This window comes from Aulonocara sp. 'chitande type north' Nkhata Bay, linkage group LG15 (genome assembly GCF_057382095.1).
Source record: "Aulonocara sp. 'chitande type north' Nkhata Bay isolate Kocher_YH1m ecotype deep benthic linkage group LG15, A_spYH_male_GT1.1, whole genome shotgun sequence".
In the NCBI taxonomy this organism is placed as follows: Eukaryota; Metazoa; Chordata; class Actinopteri; order Cichliformes; family Cichlidae; genus Aulonocara; species Aulonocara sp. 'chitande type north' Nkhata Bay.
Window position 1 is genome coordinate 30,010,937 of NC_141358.1, and position 27,334 is coordinate 30,038,270.

The 27,334-nt window shown below is 39.6% G+C and overlaps 1 protein-coding gene across 1 annotated transcript in view; it reads left to right on the forward strand.

Annotated features, from left to right (window-relative positions):
- The first annotated feature begins 237 nt into the window (after window positions 1–237).
- ptchd4 (patched domain containing 4) overlaps window positions 238–27,334 on the forward strand; it is a 65,593-nt gene continuing 38,496 nt past the window's right edge. Inside the window, exons 1-2 of the mRNA XM_086262837.1 lie at window positions 238–1,193; window positions 19,589–20,084. Of these exons, the coding sequence (XP_086118963.1) occupies window positions 594–1,193; window positions 19,589–20,084 (1,096 nt within the window). The 5' untranslated portion in view covers window positions 238–593. The remainder of the gene's footprint in view (window positions 1,194–19,588; window positions 20,085–27,334) is intronic.

Below are 27,334 nucleotides of genomic sequence, written 5' to 3' on the forward strand. Positions count from 1 at the left end.
CAAGTGCTGCTGGTCATTCAGCCACCTGCGGGAGCATTTCACAACTATCATGTTGCCTCCCCGGTTCCCAAAAATAACCACGGGTCACCCCTCTCCTCCCTCCCTCCACATCCATCCTTCCTCTTCAACCCCGCCACATGGTTACAGTTAAGTACATAAATCAGGCGCCACCGCTGGTGTGAGAGCTGTAGAGGCAGACAGAAGGCATACACACACATACTCACACACACATGCACATCCCACTGCCGCGGCTCGTCGCTGCTACTGCAGCCGGTGCAGAGCAGGAGACTCGCAGCATTCTCTCCATCACACGCAGGCGGAATGGCTTGAGATCAGACATCGTGGACTCGTCTCGTTCGGCTCACGCACTATGATTTTGTGACTGTCTGAGTATGCGTGCGTGTATGTGCGTGCGCGCGCGCGCGTTAGCCCGCCTTGCCGCGAATTGCTGCAGTGCTGTTTTCCAGGTGTGCGAGTGCGTGTGTGTGAGAGTGTGTAAGCGTGTGTGCATGTAAGAGTGTGTGCATGGTGTTGTAGCCTGGTGTAATTCTCTTACGAATTGTACTAAGCCGGGGAACGGAGTCTGATGTCACATGTGCTTCATCGGAGGACACGGGGCATCTGCAAGCTGGATTTTGTGGAGGATGCTGCGGCAAGTGATACACAGAGGGCTCAAGGCTTCGTTCTACTGGCTGGGCTTATTCGTTAGCAGACATCCCGTTTTCTTCCTCACCGTCCCTGCGGTGCTCACCATCATTTTCGGATCTACAGTGCTGAGCCGATTCAAGCCGGAGACGGACCTGGAGGTACTGGTCGCCCCGACTCACAGCCTCGCCAAGATCGAGCGGAGTCTCGCTAACAGCTTGTTTCAAATCGACCAGTCAAAGCACAAGCTGTACTCGGATTTGCACACCCCGGGCAGATATGGCAGGCTGATCCTGCTCGCCAAGTCCGGGGGGAACATCCTGGAGCTGGCCGATCAGGTCCTGCAGGTCCACAAGCAGGTGTTGGATCTGCGCGTCAATTACAAGGGATTCAATTTCACGTTCGCGCACCTCTGCGTCTTGAGCCACAGGGACAAGCGCTGCCTACTGGATGATATCATCACCATCTTCGAAGACATCAGGCAGGCTGTGCTTTCCAACAGCACTTTCCACAAGGTGCCCATTAGTTATCCGAACACAACATTAAAGGTGAGGGGTTTTTTTTCTCTCTTTCTCCCTCTCAGCCAGGCCCTTCACGTGCGCATACACGCTCCCCAAACCCATCTCCATCAGAGCAGCAGCCCCAGCAGTCAGCATGTGAAGCTCTGAGGCTGGCCCTCGGAGCTTGCTATAATTTCTGAATGAACAGAAAACACTTGTATACCAGACTGTAATTTGGGGCTGCACAGTGCCTCATATATCAGCCAGCGAAGGGGAAGCCTCTCCATAACACACACACAGCCGGCTTTTCAGTTTTCACCCTCCCTTTTTGGTGCAGGTGAATTGATTGGCTGCATGCCGCTTGCCCTGATCTGCTCCTCCACCTTCACTCACTCACATCACAAACGCACACACACACACACACACACACACACACACACACACACACACACACACACACACACACACACAGGGATATCCTGACTATATGACTTTTTTTTTTGATGCAGTGTCTCCCTCCTGGCTGCACAATCATTGGCCACAGTAGCTATGGCCTTACAGGTATCCCATCTTGGTTGCCTGTAGCTTCACCTGTACTGGATCTGCAGCTGTATTTATTACAGGCCACCCACCACAACATAAAAAAAGAATTCTAGATGCAACATGTAGACATTAAGGTATATTGGAGCTCAGAAGGCTCACATATATATGAGCTGTAAATCTGCTGCACTCTTGCATGATTTTCAATAAGGAATATTCATTTCCATTTGTTGTTGATAGAGATTAGCACACTTTGCAGTATTGTCACTCCACAAGGCAGGCAGTGGAGTGCATTGTGGGTTCAAAGTATAGACTGGATATAAAAAATGGACAGATCACTCTGACATCATCTATTAGTTAGCAAATGACTTGTTGTAAACATTCAAGCTGAGCGTTTTGGTTGTCAACATTAGTGACATCTTAGTGTTTTGAAACTGGTAATGTCAAGTCAGCATTAGTATTATGGCCACAACCATGCTAATCAGCTAATGCTAGCTTTGTTAGCAAGCCATATCAATAAACATAACTACCGCGATGCACAGACATAGAAAATGCTAATTAACACTAAATAATAGACTAATTCTGAAATTTCACTCATTAAAACTGCAAACTTTGGCTTTGAGTATTTGTCAGGTATTTCCAATAAAAATCTCTATAACAGCACAAACATGGTGGAGAGGTCTATCTCCCTAAATATTGGACTTCGAATAGATGTGCATATTGGGTCTGTTGGTCCATGATCAATTCTGGACATCTATATGGCGTCCAAACTAGGTTCACAATTTGGACGTCCAACCATGGCCTATCTTGGACGTGAATAAGACGTTCAGCATTTGAACTTTACAACTGGGCAATTCTTTTGGAGGTCATGGGGATGTCTATGGCAGGTGCAAGAAATTTACATTGTTAGTAAATGTTATATTTTTTTATTTACAAATATCAGTATTGTGTTATCAACATGATATGCATGAATACAAATTATTTATAAACAAACACAATCTATTAATCTATTATGTGTTAGTCTATTGATTTATTCAGTACCTTTTTTTGTTATTTTACATATTCCTGTTTTTTTAACTGGTTTATCTGCTTCAATTAAACAATTTAATTGTTTGTAACCAGGTTAAATCTGTCATATCTGTGATTCCTGAGATTAGGGACAAAACAGGTTTTAATTTTCTAAAATATAATTTTTGATTTTTCAAAAACATATTTACATATAATTGTTACACAAAGTTTTGGCTGTCTCACCATGTTTTGGTACAATCTCCCAGGTGTAACATTTTTTAATAATTTATGTTTTTGCTGGAGAAGTGCAAGGTTTTTGTCAACACCGTCAGACACAAAGAAATGCAAAAATATATATTTTAAATTAAGTTGTTTCAGCTATTTTGACTATTAGCAGCTTCTCTGTTCTATTGTTTATGCACATATGTTTTCAAAGTAATTATACCACATTTAAAAGTAAGATTGTTTTGGCTTTTTATTATTAGAGTTACAGTCATACATATTTTCAGAAGCTTGTATTTAATCTGTATAAGAAACAATCATATTAAGCAACATGCAAATTACACATTTATTGAGAAAATTACATATTTTTATTGGAAGATCATGAGGGAGGAAACTATATGGTTCTCCAAAAGAGAAAAATAAACAAAAACTCCATATTATGGAGTTGACAAGGTGCTGACGGTGGTGACACAAATCTGACGGTGGTGACACACTAGTAGAAAACAAGATATTATTTCTTTCAAAATGACAATTAAACCTTAACAACCTTTGTAATATCACAAGACACATCATAACAATTCTGTTTTTGCACATGTCAAGTTCTACATCTTAATAGTTCACCAGCTACCTACTACTCCTTGATTCCTAAAGTTCTCTGTGGTTGTGTGTTTAGACCTTGCTGGACTTTCTCTCCTTTAGACTCTCTGTGCTTGTTTCCAAAACCTTCTCTTCTGACTTTTTTCTCTTCCTTTCAGATCACTGGTGTTCTTTATTTTTCCCTCTTTCACTCTATTTCTCCATCTTTCCCTTTCCTTTATGAAAAACTCTTTCTTCAACTCAGGCTGGCTGTTATTTTTTTCTCTCTTTCTTTTTTGATCATCCCTGTTCCTTCTCTTTCGTTCCTCTGCTGACAGGTTCCCCTTTGCTATTCTAGCCTGAAATGTACCATTTTTTTAATTACTATAATTCTTCTGAACCTTGTGCTTTTTCACAGATTAAGGATGAATATTCACAACACAATTATGCATTAAGCAATAGAAATGCTATCCAGCCATTAAGTTTGATGTCATTAGCCATTTCCAGGTCCAAACTCTGCTGCAGATCCCAAAGCAAAGGAACTCTGCGGCATCACTGAGAGTCACAAACTGTCTAAATTCTTTCATCTTTAATAAAATGATCAGTGTGGCTGCACTAGCAGGTGTAACATCCAGGCATCCATGAAAACAGAATATATGAAATTTAAAGTTAAAGTTAGATTGCTTGTTTCCACCTGAACATGATATACCAGCTCTGCTACCACTTCCAACATAAATGGAGACAGAAAACTAAACAGCAGTGACTATTGTCAGGTTACTGAAGTTGGGCTAGCTGGTATATAGTGATGTGCTACGTGATCGCTAGCGACACAGCTGTGTTAGCATAACATAAACACAGTGAAGCTGGAGGATGAATGCTAACTTTTTTCCACTTGATAAAAGTTAACGTGAGGGTTTCCGATGGTTAGGCTGACAGTGATCACTGGCTGTTTTTAGGGGCTTGTTCAGATGTAATAGAACAAGATAAAAAGCATTAAAACATTTTAACAGCACAACAGGCTTAACAAACACAGAGTAGTTTGGGCCTGGAAGCAGGATTCATACATCATCACTTAAAGAATAGCTCTCGGGGGACAGCTAGCTCAGTAGATGCCACATGATCGAAAGGTTGGGCGTTCAAATCCAACAAACAGAGGCTATCCTGGATTGGTAGCTGCCCACTGCATCACTGAGTGAATGGGTTAAATGCAGAGGACTAAGCATTTTCCTACAGGATTAATAATGTATACATACACAATGAGATTCAAGATAAGGCAAATTTGATAATATTTGACACATCCGTGAAGCAGAAATATCAGTAAAATACACAAGAAGTAATATGACTGAAATATTAGTAAAAAATAACTTAATATAAATGGTGAATAGCACACTTTTGTGACATTTGTCAACATCATTAGAAAAAGGGTCAACACCGTCAGACAAAAATCCTGATGGTGTTGACATCTGATGGTGTTGACAAAATACCCTACTTTCTCTAAAGATTAGATCAGCAGACATCTCCAAGATGTCTGCTGATCTCTGTACAGAAAACATGCCCTCCACCCTCTGGAAACATTAGACTGCAGATACTATAGAAGCAGTATAAAAATGATGTCTAAGTTGTTTGATATTAATAAGACATCCACAATGGCCACGTTTGGATTATAGGTAGCCTGTAACACAGAGGTCAGACAGACGGCAACATAACATTCATAAACAATTCCTTCAGTGGACCAAAATTGTACATCCAAAAACAATTTATAAAAGATGTCACTCCAAGTCACTTTGCGCAGTGGGCATAGACTGCTTTGACTACCTAACTTGAAGTGCTACGAGTATATACCAGAGTCTATGAGGATTGACTTCCTGTTGGAGCCAGCCAAGTAGCTAGTAGAAGAACTAGAGTTTCGTGTTTCGTGTCAGCTCCAAAGTTTGTTGCTTACAGTAGGTAAAGCATATGCTGCTTTACTGTCCTGCTGGACACTAATGTTATCCATAATTTACAAAATGTACTTACTATTGTGTTCAGCGTGGCTTGAAAAAGTGACTAGGCCTGAAATCTAACCAGAAGAGTATTTACAGAGGTAGGACAGCAAAGAAGTTGAGGATCAGTTTCCCATAGAACCACAGGTCTTTGTCAACTACCGTTAACCAGTGATGGGAATAACGGCGTTACAAGTAACGGCTTTACTAACGGCAAGTAATCTAACTAATTACTCTTTCTATCATTACAACGCCGTTACCATTACTAACAAGAAAATGTAGTGCGGTTGCGTTAATATTTTTCAACAAACAGACGGTTGAAGCTGTGTTCAGCTTACCACATCTTATATCAGTTGCACGGAAGTAGCTGTCTACATAAGTAATCTGGGCACTACAGCTTTAAGCAGCTGCGCACGCTCCAGCGGACGGGAATCACTTTCTGGCAGACGATCACTTTTTGGCACACAGAAATAGTCACTCTAATATCCATTTTATACCCCACTAGTTAATTTCATTGTGATGTACAGGCCACTTTACACTTTCTCTATCTGCAGCACATGTACAGTGGGCTCAGACTGAACACAAATTCAGAGTATCACATGCTTGGATTCCAGGATGGTGGGTTGTAACTTCCTCCAAGAGCTGCCACAGCAGAGCCATCCGAGCAGCATCAGTGTCTGAGCACAGTGATGAGGCCATCCATCGCGCTGTTACAGACTGTTTGGCTCCTAATATTCAGTTAGATAGACAGACAGTGTATTCTTCTTTTGGATGTCAAGTTGTAGCCCAGCGTGGTTTTAGAATTTGTGTTTTCTCTTCATTGAGCCGTTTTATTCAGCGTCATGTCATTTCCCAAAAAGAATGATAAAGCACTCTTTTAGAAGGTGGAAAACCATGTACCTGCCGATGTGGTACTTTAAAAAAGACATCATTTTGGCATTGAAGATCATCATAATTTGATCTCATTGCTTTGCTGTATTAGAATTTGTGTTGTAGATTGACATAGGCAAGTGCTAAATATCACATAAAGCAACACGTCATATTAGCAATATGTCACCATAAACCTCATGCAGACACTGATTCCTGCTAACTATTGTTTTGTCATATACAAATAAAGTAGTTGGAATTTCATTCACCAAAAACTGAAACACTGACAGGCTGTTACAACAAATAATAATACATGAAGCAATTCTTCAGATAACTGCATCCAAAATGATTCAAAAGGCACCAACAAGAGGCACACAGTCAAAAAGTCAAGGTTCACTTCAATTAGCAGGGGTGACACATAAGCAAACAGCTGCAGCCAGATGTTTCAGAACCCACCACAGATTCAAAGTAACCATGTTTCTAATAATCCATAATTCTTCAAGTCTTAATACGATTAATACAAGTTGTTTTAAGTCTAAAAAAATGGAAGAGAAAAACAAGCTATAACAAATTTTAGTATCAGGCTGTTTGTTTTCTGCTTTAAAGTTTTCCAATCCCCATGAACTTAAAATTTGGCAGTCTATGGGGGTTGACTGCCTTTTTCAGTTAGACTCAAGAGGACACTTTAGGAACTGCACTGGCTTCAGTTTTTAGCCCTGGAGGCTGATTTTTGGATGTTCAATCCCTCTACCCCATGTTTTTCCCTTTGCTGGCCTTCATCTTTTTCCTATTATAGTTCCTACAGCCACAAGAATCTGCTGTTGCACAAAAGTAAATAGAAAAAAAAAGATCTTTTGAGGCTGTTTTCTGAATGACAGCTACTGCTCTACATAAATGATCAATGTAATGCTAAAAGAAAATAAATGGTAGTACTGAAGAGCCACTAAATTAGAATGAGTCATTTCACTGTCATTTGCCACTTCAGAGTGAGGTAGTTTATTACATTCTTTATTACATACATTTTTTTTCAGTGCCATTTCCTACCTTGCCATCGTGCTGTGCCACTTAATATAAACATGTGAACGTGTTAACGTGGGGTACAGCTTCAGTAAAACAGTAATTTAATGTTTTTGTACATTCCTATAGCTGCAAGTTTATACCTTATATGGACAAAAGTACTGGGGCACCTACACATTACACCTCAAGGAGATCCTCAGCCATTAAAGTCCCATGCTGTGAAGCTTCTGGCACACAGTTTTTGTGCTGCTGTTAATGACAGAAGAGGTTTGGAACTGTTAATAACTGAACTGAGCTCTGGCAACTTTTATACACTACCAATCTCAGCACTCTGCCACCCTACTGTTTGGTGTGTTGGAGTGTTGTGCTGTGATGGAGATACCACACTTCCTGGGGAGCTGAACAAGTTCTACACACGGTTTGATGCACTGAACAACACGCAGGTGAAGAAAGCCATGCCCCCCACCACTGACCAGACCATCTCTCTGCCTGCAGCCGACGTGAGGAGAATTTTCACCAAGGTCAACCCACGGAAAGCTGCTGGACCAGACAACATCCCAGGTCGTGTGCTGCGAGACTACGCTGATCAGCTGGCTGATGTCTTCACAGACATCTTCAAGTCTTCACTGAGCCAGATGATCGTCCCAGCGTGCTTCAAGTTCACCACCATCATCATGGTGCCAAAGAAATCCTCAGTACCCCAAAAACTGTTTGACAAACTCAGCAAGTTGGGACTCAGCACCTCTGTTTGAAACTGGATACTAGATTTCCTGTCAGAGAGGCCTCGGTCCGTCCGAATCTGCGACAACATCACCAGCACCATCAGGCTTAGCACAGGAGCTCCTCAGGGCTGTGTTCTCAGCCCACTTTTATTCACCCTCCTGACACACGACTGCACCACACTACACAGCTCTAACCACATCATCAAGTTCGCTGAAAACACAACTGTGGTTGGACTCATCAGCAGCAACGACAAGTCACCATACAGAGATGAGATTCAACAGCTGGCATCCAGGTGCTGCAAGAACAACGTGTCACTGAATGTGGAGAAAAACCAAGGAGATGATCGTTGACTCGGTCCACCCACACTCAGCATGCGCGGTTCCATGGTAGAGACCATTAACAGCATCAAGTTCCTGAGAGTTCACATCTCAGACGACCTCACCTGGACCACCAACACCTCCACCATCATCAAAAAGGCCCAGCAGCGCCTCCACTTCCTGAGACGCCTGAAACGGGCTAACCTCTCTCCTCCCATTCTCACCACATTCTACAGGGGCACCATAGAGAGCGTTCTGACCAGCTGCATCTCCGTGTGGTTCGGCAACTGCAATTTTGGCGATCTCAGCAAACTACAACGAATTGTTAAAGTAGCTGCCAAGATCATCGGAAATCTCTCCGTTTGCTAAAGGACATCTACCACAACCGCTGATATAATAATAAGGCCTCTGGCATCATGCTTGACCCCTCACACCCCTCACATGGACTCTTTTCTCTCCTTCCATCCAGCAGACGCTATCGCAGCATTGGGGCCCGATCCTCCAGACTGTGGAATATGTTTTTCCCACAAGCCATCAGACTCCTGAACTCACTACCAGACCTCCCCCCCACCACACACACCCACACAAACTGTTAACCAACTCTTTTGCACTTTACATACCACTGCCTCTGTAAGACATGCTGCTCTATGGACAATTTTGTTTTACTCCATTTTATAAGCTGCTACACTGGTCACTTTAAACCACTCCAAACTGTAAATTGTAAATTCTAATTGTAACTTCTCTTGATCCCCTAAGACTTAAGTGTATATTTATTTTCCTCTCTTTTTATATCTATTTATTAGCTTTTTTTTAAACTGATGTAACCGGAGACTTGTCGCCTCATCTCTCTGTATGCTGCAATGGATATAGCAGAGATGACATTAAAGTTTAGTTTGACTTTGACTTTGACTTTGGTGGAATTACCGTGGCTCCTAAACATTTCTACTTTGCCTTAACATCACTTACAACCACTGAATGTGGAATATCTTGGAGGGAAGAAATTTTACGAACTGAGATGGGTTGCAAAGCAGTTTGCAGAACAACAACTACACAACAACTTTGAGCAAGTTAAAACAGCTCAAATAGATAGTGTGCTCTATATGGCCAATTGGATCTGCAGAATGTTGGCTTACTCTACTATGTGGGCTGGGCACTGAGATAAGATAATCTGCTGGGATTGTGGTTGAACTTGACTTCATGCCCTCCTGAACTGTGCTGAATTTTTTCACTTTGTGCTAACACTAGAAAGTACACAGCATTTGAAAGATTTCAGCTTTCTTCAGTATCATAAAATACTTTCTTTAGAGAGCGTCTTCAACTATTTGACTTTTGATAGGAACAACAAAACAAAACCAAATTCAGTGTCAATTATCAAATTTTCTCATCTTGAAAATTCACCATACCATCGTCCAGCCTTGTCTTCAGTCTTGTTTTTAGGTGAAAAGAATATGTAAATTACATACAAGTTTCCAAGTTTTCTTATAATTTCTTATAATATAATGAATTTAATGTAATATATTTTCAGTCTTACTCCCATCACTCTCTCGAACTAAAATATCGAACTACAATATTACCGTCTTGAAGGTTTATGTGACCTCCAGCTCTCCCTGCACTGTGTCAGTCACTCTGCACTCTCCGTGTTCCTGAATCCTCCCCCTTGCTGTTTGCCAGTGTGACGAGCTGTCTGGGCTAATTAATTTTTCGGACTTCTAATGCCTTATCCTACTCTTTGATGTTACAACCAGGGTTATTTCTGTACATACTTGTATACAGAAATAACCTATGAAAAAAACTTTTTGCCAAGTTTTATTCCCAGGAGAAAAAGCTTAAAATAGATGTTGCTATTTTAATCTGTCTGCTATATTTGAATTTTCTAAATAAAAACACAAAATATTATGAAAAAAATGTAGAAATGTAGCCACTGAAACAACAGGAGAAATGTTCATGATACTTAAGTTGTCTATAATAATGTCAGTAGAATTACACTCTCAGTACTTATTCTAATATTTAAAAAAATGATTTTCCCATGTAGTTAAACATAAACTGCTTGATTAGAAACTTGTACTAATTTAAAATGTTAAAATTCTATTTTGTTGACAGGACAGATTAAGATGTTGGGAAGGCTAGAAGGAACTAGGGATGGGAATTGAGAACGGGTTTTTGGAGAGAACCGAATCCTGGTAGTTCAGTTTGAATTGTTAATCTGCTTCAGAACAGCCGCACTAGATGCCATCTTTCATGTTTGCTGTGCTTGTGGGCATCATTCTTCTTTTTTAGCCTAAACTAGAACACCTGTCAGCATATTGTAGCCTTGGCATATATGCTTCCTATGTGCCTGTGGTAAAGAAAAAAAAAGTTTGACAAGTATTGTAAGTATTAGTTCCAGTGACATCCCTTGAAATACATACTTTTCTATTTAACCCCTAACCTTAAGCAATACACCATTACCCAAATACTTGGGTGTACCTAAAACTAAATTTTGTCCAAGGTCATACAGATATTAACTGCTGCTCTCCAGCTCATTAGTAATTATAGGTTAACACTTGTTTATTGGATAAGAAGCATGGAGCAGTAATGACAGTAACAGATTTCACAACTCTTAGAGAAATTATCTTTTGCTCAAGGGTTTACATGGTTAATGTTTTTGAATTATGCACACAATAAAATCACTGCCTCAATAAATCAGTATTTTGTACTTGAAAAATGACCTTGGTATTTAATTATAAAACTGTCAATTCCCATACAATATTTCCCCAAATTCATTATCAAAATAAATAAATAATAGATAAGAAATAATAATAATGGCCTTTTCAATAATGGGCCATTATTGAAAAGGCCCATTATCTTTAATGGGCCTTTTCAATAATGCAATCTGTTGTTATAACAGCTTATGTATAAAATGAAGAATACATTTTATAAAATGAATATTAGCTTGTAATGTTTGAGCAAATACTGACTTCTTCCTAGCAGCACGGCGGTTAGCACTGTTGCCGCACAGCAAGAAGGTCCTGAGTTCAATTCCACCATCAGGCCGGGGTCTTTCTGTGTGGAGTTTGCATGTTCTCCGGCTTCCTCCCACTGTCCAAAGACATGCAACTTGTGGGGATAGGTTAATTGGATAACTAGGTGTGAATGGTTGTCTGTCCCTGTGTGTTGGCCCTGCGACAGACTGGCGACCTGTCCAGGGTGTACCCCGCCTCTCGCCCTATGACAGCTGGGATAGGCTCCAGCGCCCCCCGCGACCCTGAAAAGGATAAGCGGAAGTGAATGAATGAATGGATGGACCTTTTTAAAATTATGTGAAAAATAACTAACTTATGAAATCCTTATGATTTTTCATTATATCATAGGAACATGTAAAAAATAGTATAAATAAAGGTTCAAGGTTCAAGGTTCTTTATTTGTCACATGCATAGTTATACAAGTATAACACACAGTGAAATGTAGCCTGACACGCTCCTCGACATGTGCAAAAATTGGGGGGGGGGGGGGGGGGTGTAGAGGAAGAACACTATATATATATATATATACATACATATAGTATATACACTGGGTGAATGTGCAGTAGTAGCAGCAAGCAGGTGAATTCTGTACATTAATATGAATAGACATCTGACTATTTTACAGGATAGACAATATAAACATATTTAAAATTAAAGGAATTGAAATGTACATTGTGCCTTGGTTTAGAGTGTCTGGAAGAGAGTCCTGTCTCAGTCAATTATAGATGATGTGAGAGGGCGGGTGTGTGTGTTTAGGGCACGGATGGCTTGGGGATAGAAGCTCCTCTTGAGTCTCTCTGTCCTTGCCCGGAAGATGCGGAACCTTCTACCAGATTGCAGAAGTTGGAACAGTTTGTTGCCTGGATGGGACGGGTCCTTCAGTATCTGCGCTGCTCTAGTCCGGCATCTCCTGGTGTAGGTGTCCTGAAGCGGGGGGAGAGCAATCCTGAACCTTGAACCTTGAACCTTGAACCTTGAATGTATAAACCACTGCATTACATATACATATATCAGTATAGGGTTGCCTAGAAAACTGATACTAAGCTATTAATTAAGATTAAAATAATAATAATGGATTGCATTTATATAGCACTTTTCGGGGCCCTCAAAGCGCTTTACAATTCTACTATTCATTCACTCTCACATTCACACACTGGTGGAGGCAAGCTACAGTAGTAGCCACAGCTGCCCTGGGACAGACTGACAGAAGCGAGGCTGCCATATTGCGCCATCGGCCCCTCTGGCCATCACCAGTAGGCGGTAGGTCAAGTGTCTTGCTCAAGGACACAACGACTAAGACTGTCCGAGCCAGGGCTCGAACTGGCAACCTTCCGGTTACGAGACGAACACCCAACTCTTGAGCCATGAATAAATAATATTGATTTAGGCACTCATTTCAAAGAATATAATAATAGACAGGTCTGTTTTTGCCTCCTTGAGCTTATACACAACTTAACACAGCACTACTGTGGACAGACGGAAACACAGCTCCTCCTCTCACTGAAGTAGTTAATGTTCATAATGATTATTATGATGACGGTATCATATGAAGGTCAGTAGAGCTCCCATTTAAACCACAGTTATTATAATTTTTTTATTTTCTAATTAGCTTTTAATTTGTCTTGACATTCTGTTTTTATGTCACTTTAGTTTCCACAGTAGATTTTTTTTATTTCAGATTATTATTTTTTATCATTTGAAAATGTTTAGTTTTAATTTAGTTTAAGTTTTTTTCAGTGTACGTTTTATTCATTTCTTTTTTAGTGACAGGCAAGATTTATGAAAATTAGTGCATGTGTTACAATAAAAACACAACTTTTTGGAAACAGTGGACTCGCAGTCTTATAAGCATTCAGACTCAAAAAAGTCTATCAGTGACTCACTAATAGAGAAGTTGTAATGTTTATTTATTTTTACATAGCTAACAGATACCAAAACTAGGGATACTTCCTCTACATTTGTATTTCATTTTGGTTAGTTTTAGAAGTGGACAAAATTGTTTCAGTTAGTTTCAAAAATATTGTAGAAGTATAGTTTTTATTTTAATTTGACTTAACCTCTAGTTCTAGTTTTGTTTTAGAAACTATACTAACCTAAGTTTGAGCAACATTTAAGTAATAAAAATATAATTAATGTTAACCTTTCAGCTTAGACATTTACCATTTAACTGTTAGTTTTCGTGATAGCCACATTACATTGGGTGACATTAACGTAGGAGCTAGCACATTACAGGCTGGGGATATAATATTAAGCTCAGTATTGTATAGTGATGAAATCTGAAAAGTCTTGTACATAATTATAAGCAGTCTGCTTTCCCTGATAGCCTTTTACCATATCTGCAAACATTCCTGTTTTGCTGTTTTCTACCAGAAAACTCTTGTAATTTATATGACTGTTAAATTTTATTATGAATAACTGTAGCATCCCTGAGTTTTAAGTGTTCATTTGCACCAATGGGAACCCCATTGGTGGTTGTGGGGGTTGAGCTGAATGGGGTTAAAAGTGTTTCAGCAGTCAACTTCTGTACAGAAATGAAGACTTTTGCCATCTTAGCTGTTCTTAGCTAAGAACAGCCATCTTAGCTGTTCTTAGCTAAAATGGCAAAAGTTTCTTTAACTCTTATTGCAAAGACACAGTAAAGAGCAAGAGTTAAAGAAACCCCAAACTAGCAAGATGAGCTTTTCAACAGACAAAAGCAAACCATGACAAGAAATATACCGTAGGACCTCCAAAACACAGGTTTAGGATCCAGGAATATGGTTTGGTTTGTTTATGGAACTACACGTCAGGTTGATGCAGTCTGCAACAACTTGAATGGCGTGGAAGGTTGTGGTGTAGGGTTAAGAAGGTTTTCTGGTTACATCGTAAGTTAGAATTCAGAGTTCCCACAGAAGTCTAAATCCAGTCGTATGTTTCACCTCAGAAGGTCACTATGAGTGAAAACATGTTTGGGTCAGGTTTTACTTTCTACTCCTCAGTAATTTTGACTTGGACATCTTTTTGCACGTCCAATCACTTTAATTTCAATAATGACTACTGTTAGGTTTATATTGTTGGATTGTGATGTATGTTTAGAAATATATACTCATATATGCTTATATGAGTATATATAATCGATTGCATATTGATAGGCTGTCTGATCCTTAGTAGTGTGCCTTCCAGAGGGTTCTGGCATGCACACACACCCTAAGGTCATGAGAGAGGTCGTACCTTCTCTTACTGATTTATGGTATAGGAGGACACCTACTCTGTATCTGTTTAATTATAAGAGCCCTTTGTTTAGGTGGACCGCTAGACTCCTGGCACCAGCTCTGGGGAGTCGTTCACAGGGTCACATCTTGACACACACACAAAAACACACACGCATACCTACACATACACACAGATGGTACTCTTTGTTCACGTGTATGCCTATGTAAGATGTCATATGTTAATGAACCTATGCATATTCATGTAACCACAACAAAGAGCAGTGCTACGGGGGAGCTAACTGAGAGTGACTGGGGTTCGAGCGTCAGGAGCAGCGCTCGTCACAGTTCTCTCCCTCGTGCACGAGATCACACAAAGAGCTCTGCCTGGTGTCCAGTGCTTTTTGCCATTGTAGTAGAATTGTCTCTAATTGTTCCAGCGAGGGGTTTGTGCTAAACAAACCTATCAACTACCTGTCTTAGGTGTAGGATTTGGTTTAGGTTACTATCTTAAAATCCACCCGGTCAGTGCCAAACCAGCTACAATTAGGTTTGCCAACAAATATTCTGCATTTTATTCTGCAATCAAATATTTAAAACATTCGCTCGATCACAAAATTTGTGAGTGGGGTGTGGGGGTTATACCCTTGGCAGAACATAATGCAAAGCTGGATTTTCACAACAAACGTTGTTAGAGACTGTGCTGCTGGGGAGCTAACAGAGTACTAGCCACCTTTACTTTTAATACCAGAATAGGTGTGTGGTGTAGGACAAGGTGTAGCTCTCACTGCACCAGTAAGAGGGAAAAGCGAGAGAGTGGTGAGTGATTACTATATCACCTAACACATAAGCTGTGAGAGACATAAGCTATAAGCTGATGTAAGCAGAACAACTGAAGGTAGATGGTTTTCAGAAATCTCATCTGTCTGAGTCTTTTAGAATACAAGTCTTTAGTTCTATTAACTCCTTTAGGCTGTATTTATCATTTATGTAAAACTATCCCAACGTAACAGGTGGCTAATAACAAACCTGGGCTAGCATAATGGTTGTAGCATATGTTTGAAAATTCAAACCTTCCTGATTCTTACTGTAGGTCTTCTTACCCATTTTTTTTTACCTTTTGCTTATTTAATAATGTGTTGGTTTGAACCTAATGTGGACTTATTGAACATAGTGAAAAATTAGGTATTTTAAAGAAAACTCAAATACTAGTAGGGGTTGGACCAGGAAAGCTCTTTCTCCACCTCTTCCACCATCACCACCTCCATCTCACCTCAGACAGCAGTGAGGTGTCACCTCCCTCTTTCACACATCACTCAGCACATTTATCACACACAGTTCCTTTTTTGTCTCTCTGTGCTCACCTGGCCTCACTCTCATACGCAAGTATATTTTGTCTTATAAGGACTGCCACAAAAAAGAATAGAGAACAAAGCTGATAATTCTGCAGGCACAGAAATTGTTGCCCCGATTATGTCTCATTACTCACTTTCTTTAAAGCTTCAAAGGCACGCATGTTTAAGACTGCACACACTCTGAGCATGTATTGGCTCAGTGCAGATATTTATACATAAGTGTGCTGTGACTGTTGAGATTCATTTGAAATGCTTTAGTGAAACCAAGAAGTGAGTGTGATAGAGTAATTTGAGCTTTGCGAAATTACACAAGTGAAATTGGAGCAAAAGCTTTTTGAGCTCCCTCAGCAATGTAATGTGATTACATTACATAAACATGTTCGTACACTGTCACGAAATGACAAATCTGAAGCACCGAGTTGGGATTGTTTTCGAAGAATGATAAAGCTCAAAAATAACATGCAGATCTCGCTCTTATAAATGGATCGATTTGAAGCAGACAGTAATAAAAGTCTCAGACTCTGACAGAAAACCTGACTTTTGAGTTATGGATGAGCTCAATCATGTGACTTCAAAATGCAGTGTCCACCACCAGTTTATTCTGCTGTTCACATAATCCCAGAGTGGAATAACTCCTTTCTCCTCACACTGAAGTAAATTGTTTACTGAAAATGAAGCAAACAATTGCAGGGATTTATTTATCTAGAAGCCTCAGATTTTTATCAAGCTCCCTGCTGTGAAACAGTACATTGCGACTATTTGATTGTGCTGGATTATTGTGTTTGTGACAAGATAAAGCACATCTACAATAAGCTGCAAATTAAAACTGAAACTGTTCTGGTTGCGGAAACCAGGCAGGAGTTTCACAGTTTCACTGGTGCGTGTCTTGATTTAGTGATTAAATAGACCAATACAATATTTGCGCTGCAGCTTTAAATAATTGTATAATTACTTTTGAGGCATAAGCTTATAGCTATAATGTGTGCATTATTAGTTTAATGACTTTACCATACAGTCACAATAAATACACATATTTGGACACATTACCTAAAAATCTAAACCAGGCAAGGGAAATAAATGATGAACAACAAAAACTATACTATTTTTTTTATGTCTTTCATATATACTTTCAATGCAGGATCCTCATATAAAAAAGAAAGCCCACCCTCTTTTATGTATCAGGGTAAAATGAGAAATTATCTGGTTCTAAAACAATTTAAAGAGAACATCAGCTGAAGAATAACATGAAATATTTTACTATGTAATTGTTGTGCTGTTTTTCAAAAACTAAACCAAAATCCAGAAACAGGGTGGGCAGTATAGTCTCAAAATTGGAGGAAGATATTTCAAGAAAATCTGCAATAACAATATTTCTGATGATATAGAGAAAAAAATTGTGAACATTTCATGGACTCGAGTTTATAGCCTTTATAAGTGCAAGTAAATGAAGACTATTTTCGATCCATCTTTCCCAAACATCTACTGTCACTGAGGACAGATTTCCTCATTTGAATTTGAATTTCCATTGAAATAAGGTCCCATTGTAGTGCAATATTAGTCGCAATATTAGTTTTAAATAAAAAATGTAGATGGATAACATGAGTGTGTGTAAAACTTTGGTTTAATTATAACTAAAGTAAATACTGTATCTAGTAACTCTGAGCCGACAATATTATGACAGAATACAACTGAAAAATATTTTCTATTTTCTGCTTTTCCACCATTTAACTGCATTATTATTGTCCATCCAGCATTTTTTCTTCGTGTCATCTAGAGTGTCAGTAGCACGTGTAACCAGTGAGGCTGCTAGTTTTTTGTCTTTCACAGCCTGGTTCTATGCAGCAGTATGTTTTTGCCTCAAGTAATGAAACATGTTAGCTAAGTTGTGCTGCCGTGCTCTGTTTAAAGAAAGGACCTTTCAGACCCTTCCAAACAGACTCTACTTGTTCAGTCTTTTTCTAACTGTTCTTTAATCTCCTAGGACCTGGCGTCCACATATGTGGATATCACATTTTGGGTTGTCTAGACCAAAATTGTCAATTTTGCTCTACAAGCCCATATGGAAAAGAAATAGTAAAAACTTATAAAAGACTTGCATAAGATGTGGCCTACTTCATATAGTGAATCATACAAGGCTTTTATGATTTACTCATGAAAGTGGCCAATTTCTCATTACTTTCATATATTGTTTTAGTAAGTATCCAAAACATACAAGTTTCATTTATATAATTTTTCAAGGGATCTTATATCTGTTTTCACTTTTGTATGCTTTTCATACAGGTTTCACACAAGACAGATACAAACTTTATAAGTTTTATATATATCTTTTCCATATGGGAGGACCTGATATCCATTTACGAGGATGTTATACTGCCACTGTTCTGTCAAAATTTACAGTGAATGTCCTCTTATGTGGATCTCGTTTTTTCTCAAAAATAAAATCAGGTAAAAAAAATAAAATCACGCAATTCTTTGTTTTTACATTCATCAGGTCCCAATCAGCCCAAATAGCAAAGAGAAATTAAAAATGCATGCCATGAAAGAGTTTGGGTCTTAGGAGGTTAACAGTGAAGTTTAACATCTGAAAAGTAACTTTTGATTCATTTCCTTTATTCTATTTATTTTTGTGCTTTTTCTTTGATCATTGCACAATCTTACCTTGGGGTGAAAATGCCAGAACACCCTCTTCTGGGAAGATTAATAGCTGTGTTAAATGTTTTCCACTTATGAATAATTAAATAATTAAAATAATTAATCTTAATGTTCTATTAATGAATTTTGTTGTCATTGCCTTTTTTTTCAGAATTGCTTTTAATTTCGTTTTTAGTTTGCTTGACATCATCACTGGTGTGATAACTTTGACCTACCTCAGGATGCCTTCAGCAGCCATTCCTGAAAAGAAAAAAAGTTATAATGTACCAGTGGCATTATAACTTTTTTTTGATGTAGTCTGTGGCGCAGTAATGGCTAATATAACAGGAACAGGTTTAAGGTAATTGTGGAAACCCCATTACCCAGTGACACATCTTTTTATTTCTCATTTGGAACAGTTAAATTTTTCTCAACGAGTCACCTTTTACCTGGGTGAAGCCAAGAGATTGATGCATATTTTTCATGCTTCTGTTTGCATCAGACCCTTATAGCATGTAGCATTATTTGGTCATCCCTTGCCTTTGCTGGGCTGCACTGCTGTATCATTTGGCACCTTATACATCAGTAGTTCTGCCAATACTTTCAACTTAATAATGAATGGTTGTGTAACAACAACCAACAGGCTTCTATTATAATCTGACTTCTGTGTGATAGACTAATGCTTACTCACTTTTATTGTTCCAGCAGGCTTATTGAATTCCTCCTGTGCAATTCTTCTTGGACTTATCTCCATGCTCTTGTCACTGTGACGTCTTGTTTGTGCTGTACAATCTGATTAATGAAAAAATTAGTACAGAGCAGCATCAGTCCTGTCCGCAGCTGTGAGGTGGGTTCATATTAAAAAGTAAAGCAAATAGAACAAAAATGAAAGCTGGTATCAAAGAACGTATAGTGAGAAGCAGGACATTTGCTTTGAAGTTACTGGACTCCTGTGCCTTCCATGGTATGCTACTTTAATTGCAGCTAATATCTAATACCTCTGAATTCTGTGCAGGATGGCCGTGTGGCCTTCATCGGGCACCAGCTGGGCGGTGTGTCCTTCTCACCCAACAGCCGTGACCAGCAGGTCAAGTTTGCTCGTGCTGTCCAAATCACATACTACCTCCGAAATCATGGACCCGTGGTGCAGGATGCTATTGCAGAGCGCTGGGAGAATGAGTTCTGTGCCCTGGCCAGTCGACTGTCCACAGCCGAGGTCCCCCATGCAGCAGACCAGCTCCACATCCAGTCACTCACATCCTTCAGTCTGTGGCGGGACTTCCACCAGACGGGCCTGCTGGCCAAGGGTGAGGTGTTGGTCAGTCTGGTGCTGGTGCTCCTGGCCGCCACCATCTCCAGCTCTATGCGGGACTGCCTAAGGGGGAAACCTTTCCTGGGACTCCTGGGTGTGCTGACCATCTGCATTGCCAATGTGACGGCTGCAGGGATCTTCTTCATATCAGATGGGAAGTTCAACTCTACACTACTGGGGATACCATTCTTTGCAATGGGTGAGTGGCAATATGGGTCATAACAGAAAATGTGTGTTCATGTGTGTGTGTGTATACAGTTGTTTGGGTAAAAATGCTTATCTTAGGTTCACACTGATAGTGAGTTGATTGTGGTTTGCAAATTGTGATGGGCAACACTGCTGCAAAGTAATAAGCATGATATGTGTTTGTTTGGCTGATCTTTATCACCACAACCTTTCTCAAGGCAATCCTATCCTTACTGAACAGAATTTCAGGTTGAACTCCATCAACATCCAAACCAAAATTTACCATGAAGTCACGTCCAATATAATTAAAATCTAAATTTGAATTCAAAGTTATGTTTAACTTATGGCACATTTCAGTCATTTGATAGTCTTGATTCACTGCAGGAACTCCTTTTTGTGTTTTTTAAATTTTTTTTGTCTGAATCATGAATGCCCAAGTCATCAAAATTCACGAGTTTCTACTGCAGTGATGTTGTGGGTTTTTATTTTTAAGTGAATGAGTTATTGTTTGCAAATGTATACATACCACCGTGTACAGTAAAAAAAAAAAAAAAAAGACATTTACTCTTTTCTCTGTAGAGATCACACTGAAGTCCCATCCAAACTAGAGGGCAAAGCAAGTTCACTGAAATACTGTGAAGGTGCATCCTTATCTGGTAGCACAAGACTAATTAACGCCTTAAAGCTTTTGTGTGATGAGACTCACTACCAATAAGTTATGCCCATGAGGTCCAAGTCATCCTTGGTGATGACTCTATCCTATGGGATTATGTCTTTATTTTAAAAATTGTGTTCCAGAGTCTTAGCAATGAGACAAAAAACATTCTAACATTCTAACTGAAAATCAAAAATGTATTTCCTTTTATTTTTATTTTTTTACAAAAAAACCCTACAAAAATCAAACAGTTTGCTAACATACTAGCTTGCTGTTCCTGTTAGCTAAGGCCATATACATCTTTCAAATAACAAACTATAGTATAGGATGCCAATGCAGTAAAATGTTAATGCAATGTAAATCTAAGATCTAATCTAAGAAAAACATTTACTCAGTATTTCATGGTATCGTAAGTTACATGTTGTAGAGGAGAATTTTCCCCTCCAGCAGGCTTGTTTTTGTTTTGTATTTTTTATTTGTTTGTTATTTTTTGTTTTTTTAGAAAATTACAGAATATGCCTCGATTGCATAAAGTGTCATAAGATTTTTTTTTCCCCTGTTCAATCCTTTCAATTTTATTAGAAAAATAGAAAGCAGTACAATACAATATCAGTATTTTAATCCTTGACATTGACAACTAAAAATGCAGGTACTGAACATTGCAAATTAACATAAATATTACTTCAAAAAATGACCTGAATCACATTGTTTCTTAATAACCAGTTATCAGTATAAACCTTAAGCTACAGTCCCACACACCAACACAAATCCCTATCCTTATGAAGACACACATATGATCTTTGTTTTCAAACTTACCTATGAACACAAAGTCGACAACACCAAGCAAAGATGAAAACCAGCACAAAGAGACTTCAAAGCGATTGCCACACTGACTCTACTTTAGAAATATGAACAGGTAGAATTGGAGGCTGTGGCCTGACTTCTAATCAGTCTGTTACCTGTTGAAGTTCACTCTGGCTGCTGGCTGTTGGGTATACACTTAGCTTTATCATCACTCATTTTTGGCTAGCTTTGCGTTGGTGTGCAGATAACTAAAGAAACTTTGTAACATGATTAATGATAGAAATGTAAGTGTAATTTTAGTAATGAATTTAGTTCAGTAATGGGTTGCTGTGTTATTGAAAAATGTAGTGTGATTACAATAACTCAACAGTGTTTGCCAGTAGAAAACCTGCTGAATCAGCAACATGCTAGCAGTGAGATGTGCATTTTCAGGTATTCTTGATGCCAAATTGGTTATCAGTTTTGGATGATGTGGCAAAGAAGAAAGATTCTTTTTGGTTTGTAAAGGTAGGAGTAGGGCTGGGCAATATGGCCTAAAATCCATATCACTGTATAATTTGAAGCATGTATCAGGGTCATCAGCATCCTTATGTATGAATTCTGACCTCGAACCGATTTTATGTAGTACAAGGCGCGCAGAAATCTGTCAAAAAATGTTTTAGTACAACTTTAGTAAGCTATGAAGGATCAGTGTTGCCAACTCTTCAGTAAGGAAAATCGCTATTGGTTGTCCTAAAAGTCGCTAGAATTCGCTAAATGACGTCATTGCCTAATTTGCATAATTGGTCATGCTAATGTAATTGCAACCTATGTTGTTGGAGAGAGAAATAAAATAGTGGAAGAGACAAGAAGTGAGTAAAAAACATTGTAAATGCATTTAGAATTTATTTAGAACTATAAATTTAATTTCTTTTAGCAATTATTGTTTTTTAATGTCACAATTCCAACCCTGCTCCTTTACCCGGGCTTGGACCGGCATAAGTGACCCAAAATAGACGCTCTGGTGGAGTTACTTTGTGTGTGTGTGTTTATAAGTAAATGGCCTGTATTTGTATAGCACTTTTCTAGTCCCTAAGGACCCCAAAGCGCTTTACACAACCTGTCATCCACCCATTCACACACACATTCACACACTGGTGATGGCAAGCTACAATGTAGCCACAGCCACCCTGGGGCGCACTGACAGAGGCGAGGCTGCCGGACACTGGCGCCACCGGGCCCTCTGACCACCACCAGTAGGCAACGGGTGAAGTGTCTTGCCCAAGGACACAACGACCGAGACTGTCCAAGCTGGGCCTCGAACCGGCAACCTTCCGATTACAAGGCGAACTCCCAACTCTTGAGCCACGATCACCCCAGTAGTTTTAAACATTGTGATCCACAAAACAGAATCACAGTAAAAGAAAAACTGACTGCGTTACAGTCAGTGCGGAAGCAGCGGCTTCGCTTATACGCGATTCATTTGCAGTTTGGACGCATGGGTGTGAACGTCTCCTGCCCTCAAAAAGTTGTCATAAATAAGTCTCCAATAATACCAGAAAAAGTCACCAGATTTGTCGCTAGTCACTTTTTAGAAAAAAAGTCGCTAAGGGGGTCTGAAAACTCGCTAAATATAGCGACAAAGTCGCTAAGTTGGCAACACTGTGAAGGATGGATTGCCAGAGCATTACGGCTGCCGTAGTCAGAAGCCTTGCAGAGTAATCTGGGTCCAAAACTCCGTCTGCTTCAGGCCCCAAAATCAAACGAACACTGCGGCATCACTGAGAGTTATAAACTGTCTAAATTCTTTCATCTCTATTAAAATAATAAGCATTGCTGCTTTACCAGGTGTAACAATTAAGTTTAACATCCAGGCATCCATGAAAACAGAATTTATTACAGGGAGTGCAGAATTATTAGGCAAATGAGTATTTTGTCCACATCATCCTCTTCATGCATGTTGTCTTACTCCAAGCTGCATAGGCTCGAAAGCCTACTACCAATTAAGCATATTAGGTGATGTGCATCTCTGTAATGAGAAGGGGTCTAATGACATCAACACCCTATATCAGGTGTGCATAATTATTAGGCAACGTCCTTTCCTTTGGCAAAATGGGTCAAAAGAAGGACTTGACAGGCTCAGAAAAGTCAAAAATAGTGAGATACCTTGCAGAGGGATGCAGCAGTCTCAAAATTGCAAAGCTTCTGAAGCGTGATCATCGAACAATCAAGCATTTCATTCAAAATACTCAACAGGGTCGCAAGAAGCGTGTGGAAAAACCAAGGCACAAAATAACTGCCCATGAACTGAGAAAAGTCAAGCGTGCAGCTGCCAAGATGCCACTTGCCACCAGTTTGGCCATATTTCAGAGCTGCAACATCACTGGAGTGCCCAAAAGCACAAGGTGTGCAATACTCAGAGACATGGCCAAGGCAAGAAAGGCTGAAAGACGACCACCACTGAACAAGACACACAAGCTGAAACGTCAAGACTGGGCCAAGAAATATCTCAAGACTGATTTTTCTAAGGTTTTATGGACTGATGAAATGAGAGTGAGTCTTGATGGGCCAGATGGATGGGCCCGTGGCTGAATTGGTAAAGGGCAGAGAGCTCCAGTCCGACTCAGACGCCAGCAAGGTGGAGGTGGAGTACTGGTTTGGGCTGGTATCATCAAAGATGAGCTTGTGGGGCCTTTTCGGGTTGAGGATGGAGTCAAGCTCAACTCCCAGTCCTACTGCCAGTTTCTGGAAGACACCTTCTTCAAGCAGTGGTACAGGAAGAAGTCTGCATCTGATAGGTTTGTAGCTTGAACCTATTCGCTGGAACGTTGAAGGCAATATAATTACACAGCAAGCAAGACACGAAGTAGGCAAAGTTCTTCTTGTTACTCATGCATGAGGGAGACCTGCCTGGAGCCAAGTGTTGTTCCACCACTTGACCTCCATCAGACTCTCAGCCAGGTTCCCCATAGCACTCCTTTTATTGTGGTTACATGAATATGCATAGGGTCATTAACATATAGCATCTTACATAGGTATACATGTGAACAAAGAATACTCTGTGTGTGTGTGTGTGTGTGTGTGTGTGTGTGTGTGTGTGTGTGTGTGTGTGTGTGTGTGTGTGTGTGTGGGTGGGGTACTGCTGATCAAAGGGTCATATAACATGAAAGCACAAAAGCAAACATCCTTGGTCAGGAAGAGGGTAGTCTCCCCCTCACCCTAGATGGTTCACCCTAGATAACATGGTGAGGAAGTCCAGCAGTTCATCTAAACAAAAAGTACTTAGACTAGAACAGACGTAGCTACGTTAATCCTACTGTAAAACAATAAGACAAGGTACGACCTCTCTCGTGCTCCCAGAGTGCTCTCTAATGCACACAAAGTTTGCAGACTATTAAGGATCAAACCTCTACCAATCTACAACTAATTATAAAACTCTAAGCATATATAAGTAGATATTTCTAAGCATAAATGACAATCAACAATACAAAACCTAACAGCATCCTTCAAGAAAAACACGATTTTCATGCAGAAACAATGCTCCATCACACGCGTCCAAGTACTCCACAGCGTGGCTGGCAAGAAAGGGTATAAAAGAAGAAAAACTAATGACATGCCCACCTTGTTCACCTGATCTGAACCCCATTGAGAACCTGTGGTCCATCAACAAATGTGAGATTTACAAGGAGGGAAAACAGTACACATTTAACACAGCCTCCCAGAACAGTGTCTGGGAGGCTGTGGTTGCTGCTGCATGCAATGTTGATGGTGAACAGATCCAAACACTGACAGAATCCATGGATGGCAGGCTTTTGAGTGTCCTTGCAAAGAAAGGTGGCTATATTGGTTGCTGATTTGTTTTTGTTTTGTTTTTGAATGTCAGAAATGTATATTTGTGAATGTGGAGATTAGGGGTGGGTTTTTATAATCGATTTATCGATTAAAATAGATTCTGGCTTGGATAACGTAAAATCGATTCATTAAAATCCTGAATCGATTTTTTAATATTAATTTATTTTGCCCGAAATGCCAGAATCTCAGGTGAAAGATCACAAAATTTCAACAACCACCAAACAGCTAACACAGTAAATGAGAGCAGGTACACGGCTTCTGCACAAAGACGTAAACACACAGCGCGGACCCGCGGATCAGAATCAGTGAGATGTCGCCTTTCTCAGCTGACGGTCGGGGCTGAAAGCCGACAGCTCGCTGATTCTGATCCGCGGGTCCGCGCTTTTTGTTTATGCCCTTTTTGCACTGATCATATGGCTGTTAGTTTTATCTCTCTCCAAACAATATTGACCGAACCAGCAGCAAAAGAAGATCCAAACTACGCTTCACATAAACATCGTCATGAATTCCCTCTGACTTTTGCTGACTTTTCAGGATAAAAAACAAAAACAAATCACACTTCATGCACAGCTCTCTCTCTCTCTCTCTTTTCTGCATTATTCGCTTGCTTGTTACGCACAAGTCTACCGTTGTTTACAGCGCTGTCGGACGACGTTTTTTTTTCCCTTTTACTTACTTCCGAAAAGTAAACCTAATTTCTGCCGTTCAATATTGAACAAATTTTAATTTTTTAAAATTAAGCAAAATGCAAAACGCTTAGCCGTGTCTCTAATAAAACCGCTGTAACTTCAGAGGTAATGTTCATGTGTTGATTAATGGTTTTCTTTCGTTTTTGATGTACTGCAGATTATTTTTATAAAATCCCAGGCCAGGAAAATCACCTTCATGTTTTTCTGTGTTTTATCTTCAGCTACTTTGACACAAAGGCCTCTGCTGTGATGCTCACACCTCTGATAAAGTCTTGCGTGTGTCAGCTTCCTTTTAATAGATACAAAAATATGTAAACGTACTGATCTGAATTATAATATTTCTGACTGTCAAAATTTCCCAGATTCAAATCGAATCGAATCGAATTAAATTGAATCGTGGATCGAATCGATTCGGGACCTTGTGAATCGGAATTGAATCGATTCTAGAAATCAGTGACGATACCCAGCCCTAGTGGAGATGTTATATTGGTTTCACTGGTAAAAATAAATAATTGAAATGGGTATATATTTGTTTTTTGTTAAGTTGCCTAATAATTATGCACAGTAATAGTCACCTGCACACACAGATATCCCCCTAAAATAGCTAAAAGTAAAAACAAACTAAAAACTACTTCCAAAAACATTCAGCTTTGATATTAATGAGTTTTTTGGGTTCATTGAGAACATGGTTGTTGTTCAATAATAAGATTATTCCTCAAAAATACAACTTGCCTAATAATTCTGCACTCCCTGTAAATTCAACTTTGTTAGAAGTTAGCAGGAAGTTAGCTTGCTAGTTTCCACCTAAACATGATATGCCATGTTCTGACTGAGAGATTTCTGAAAAAATTAAACCATACAGCTCTGCTATCACTTCAAACATAAATGACGACAGAAAACTAAACAGCAGTGACTTTTGTAGGGTTACTGAAGTTGGACTAGCTGGTATGTAATGATGTCCTACGTGATCGCTAGAAAAACAGCTATGTTAGCATAACATTAGCGCATTGAAGCTGAAGGATGGACGCTAACTTTTTTCCACTCAATAAAAGTTAACGTGAGGGTTTCTGGTGGTTAGGGACAAATGCACTTGCATGGCAGGATGCTATAAATGGACCAAACTTCAGTTAGGAGAACAACTGAGATAATCCATCCACAATATGAGGTTAGTCGTTAATATGCTGCAACAACATGGGAATAAAGCAGCTGCGAGAGAATTCAGCATTAAAGAATCAATGGTACAGAAGTGGAGGAAGTGCAGTTTTTGGATTTCCCCATATTCCA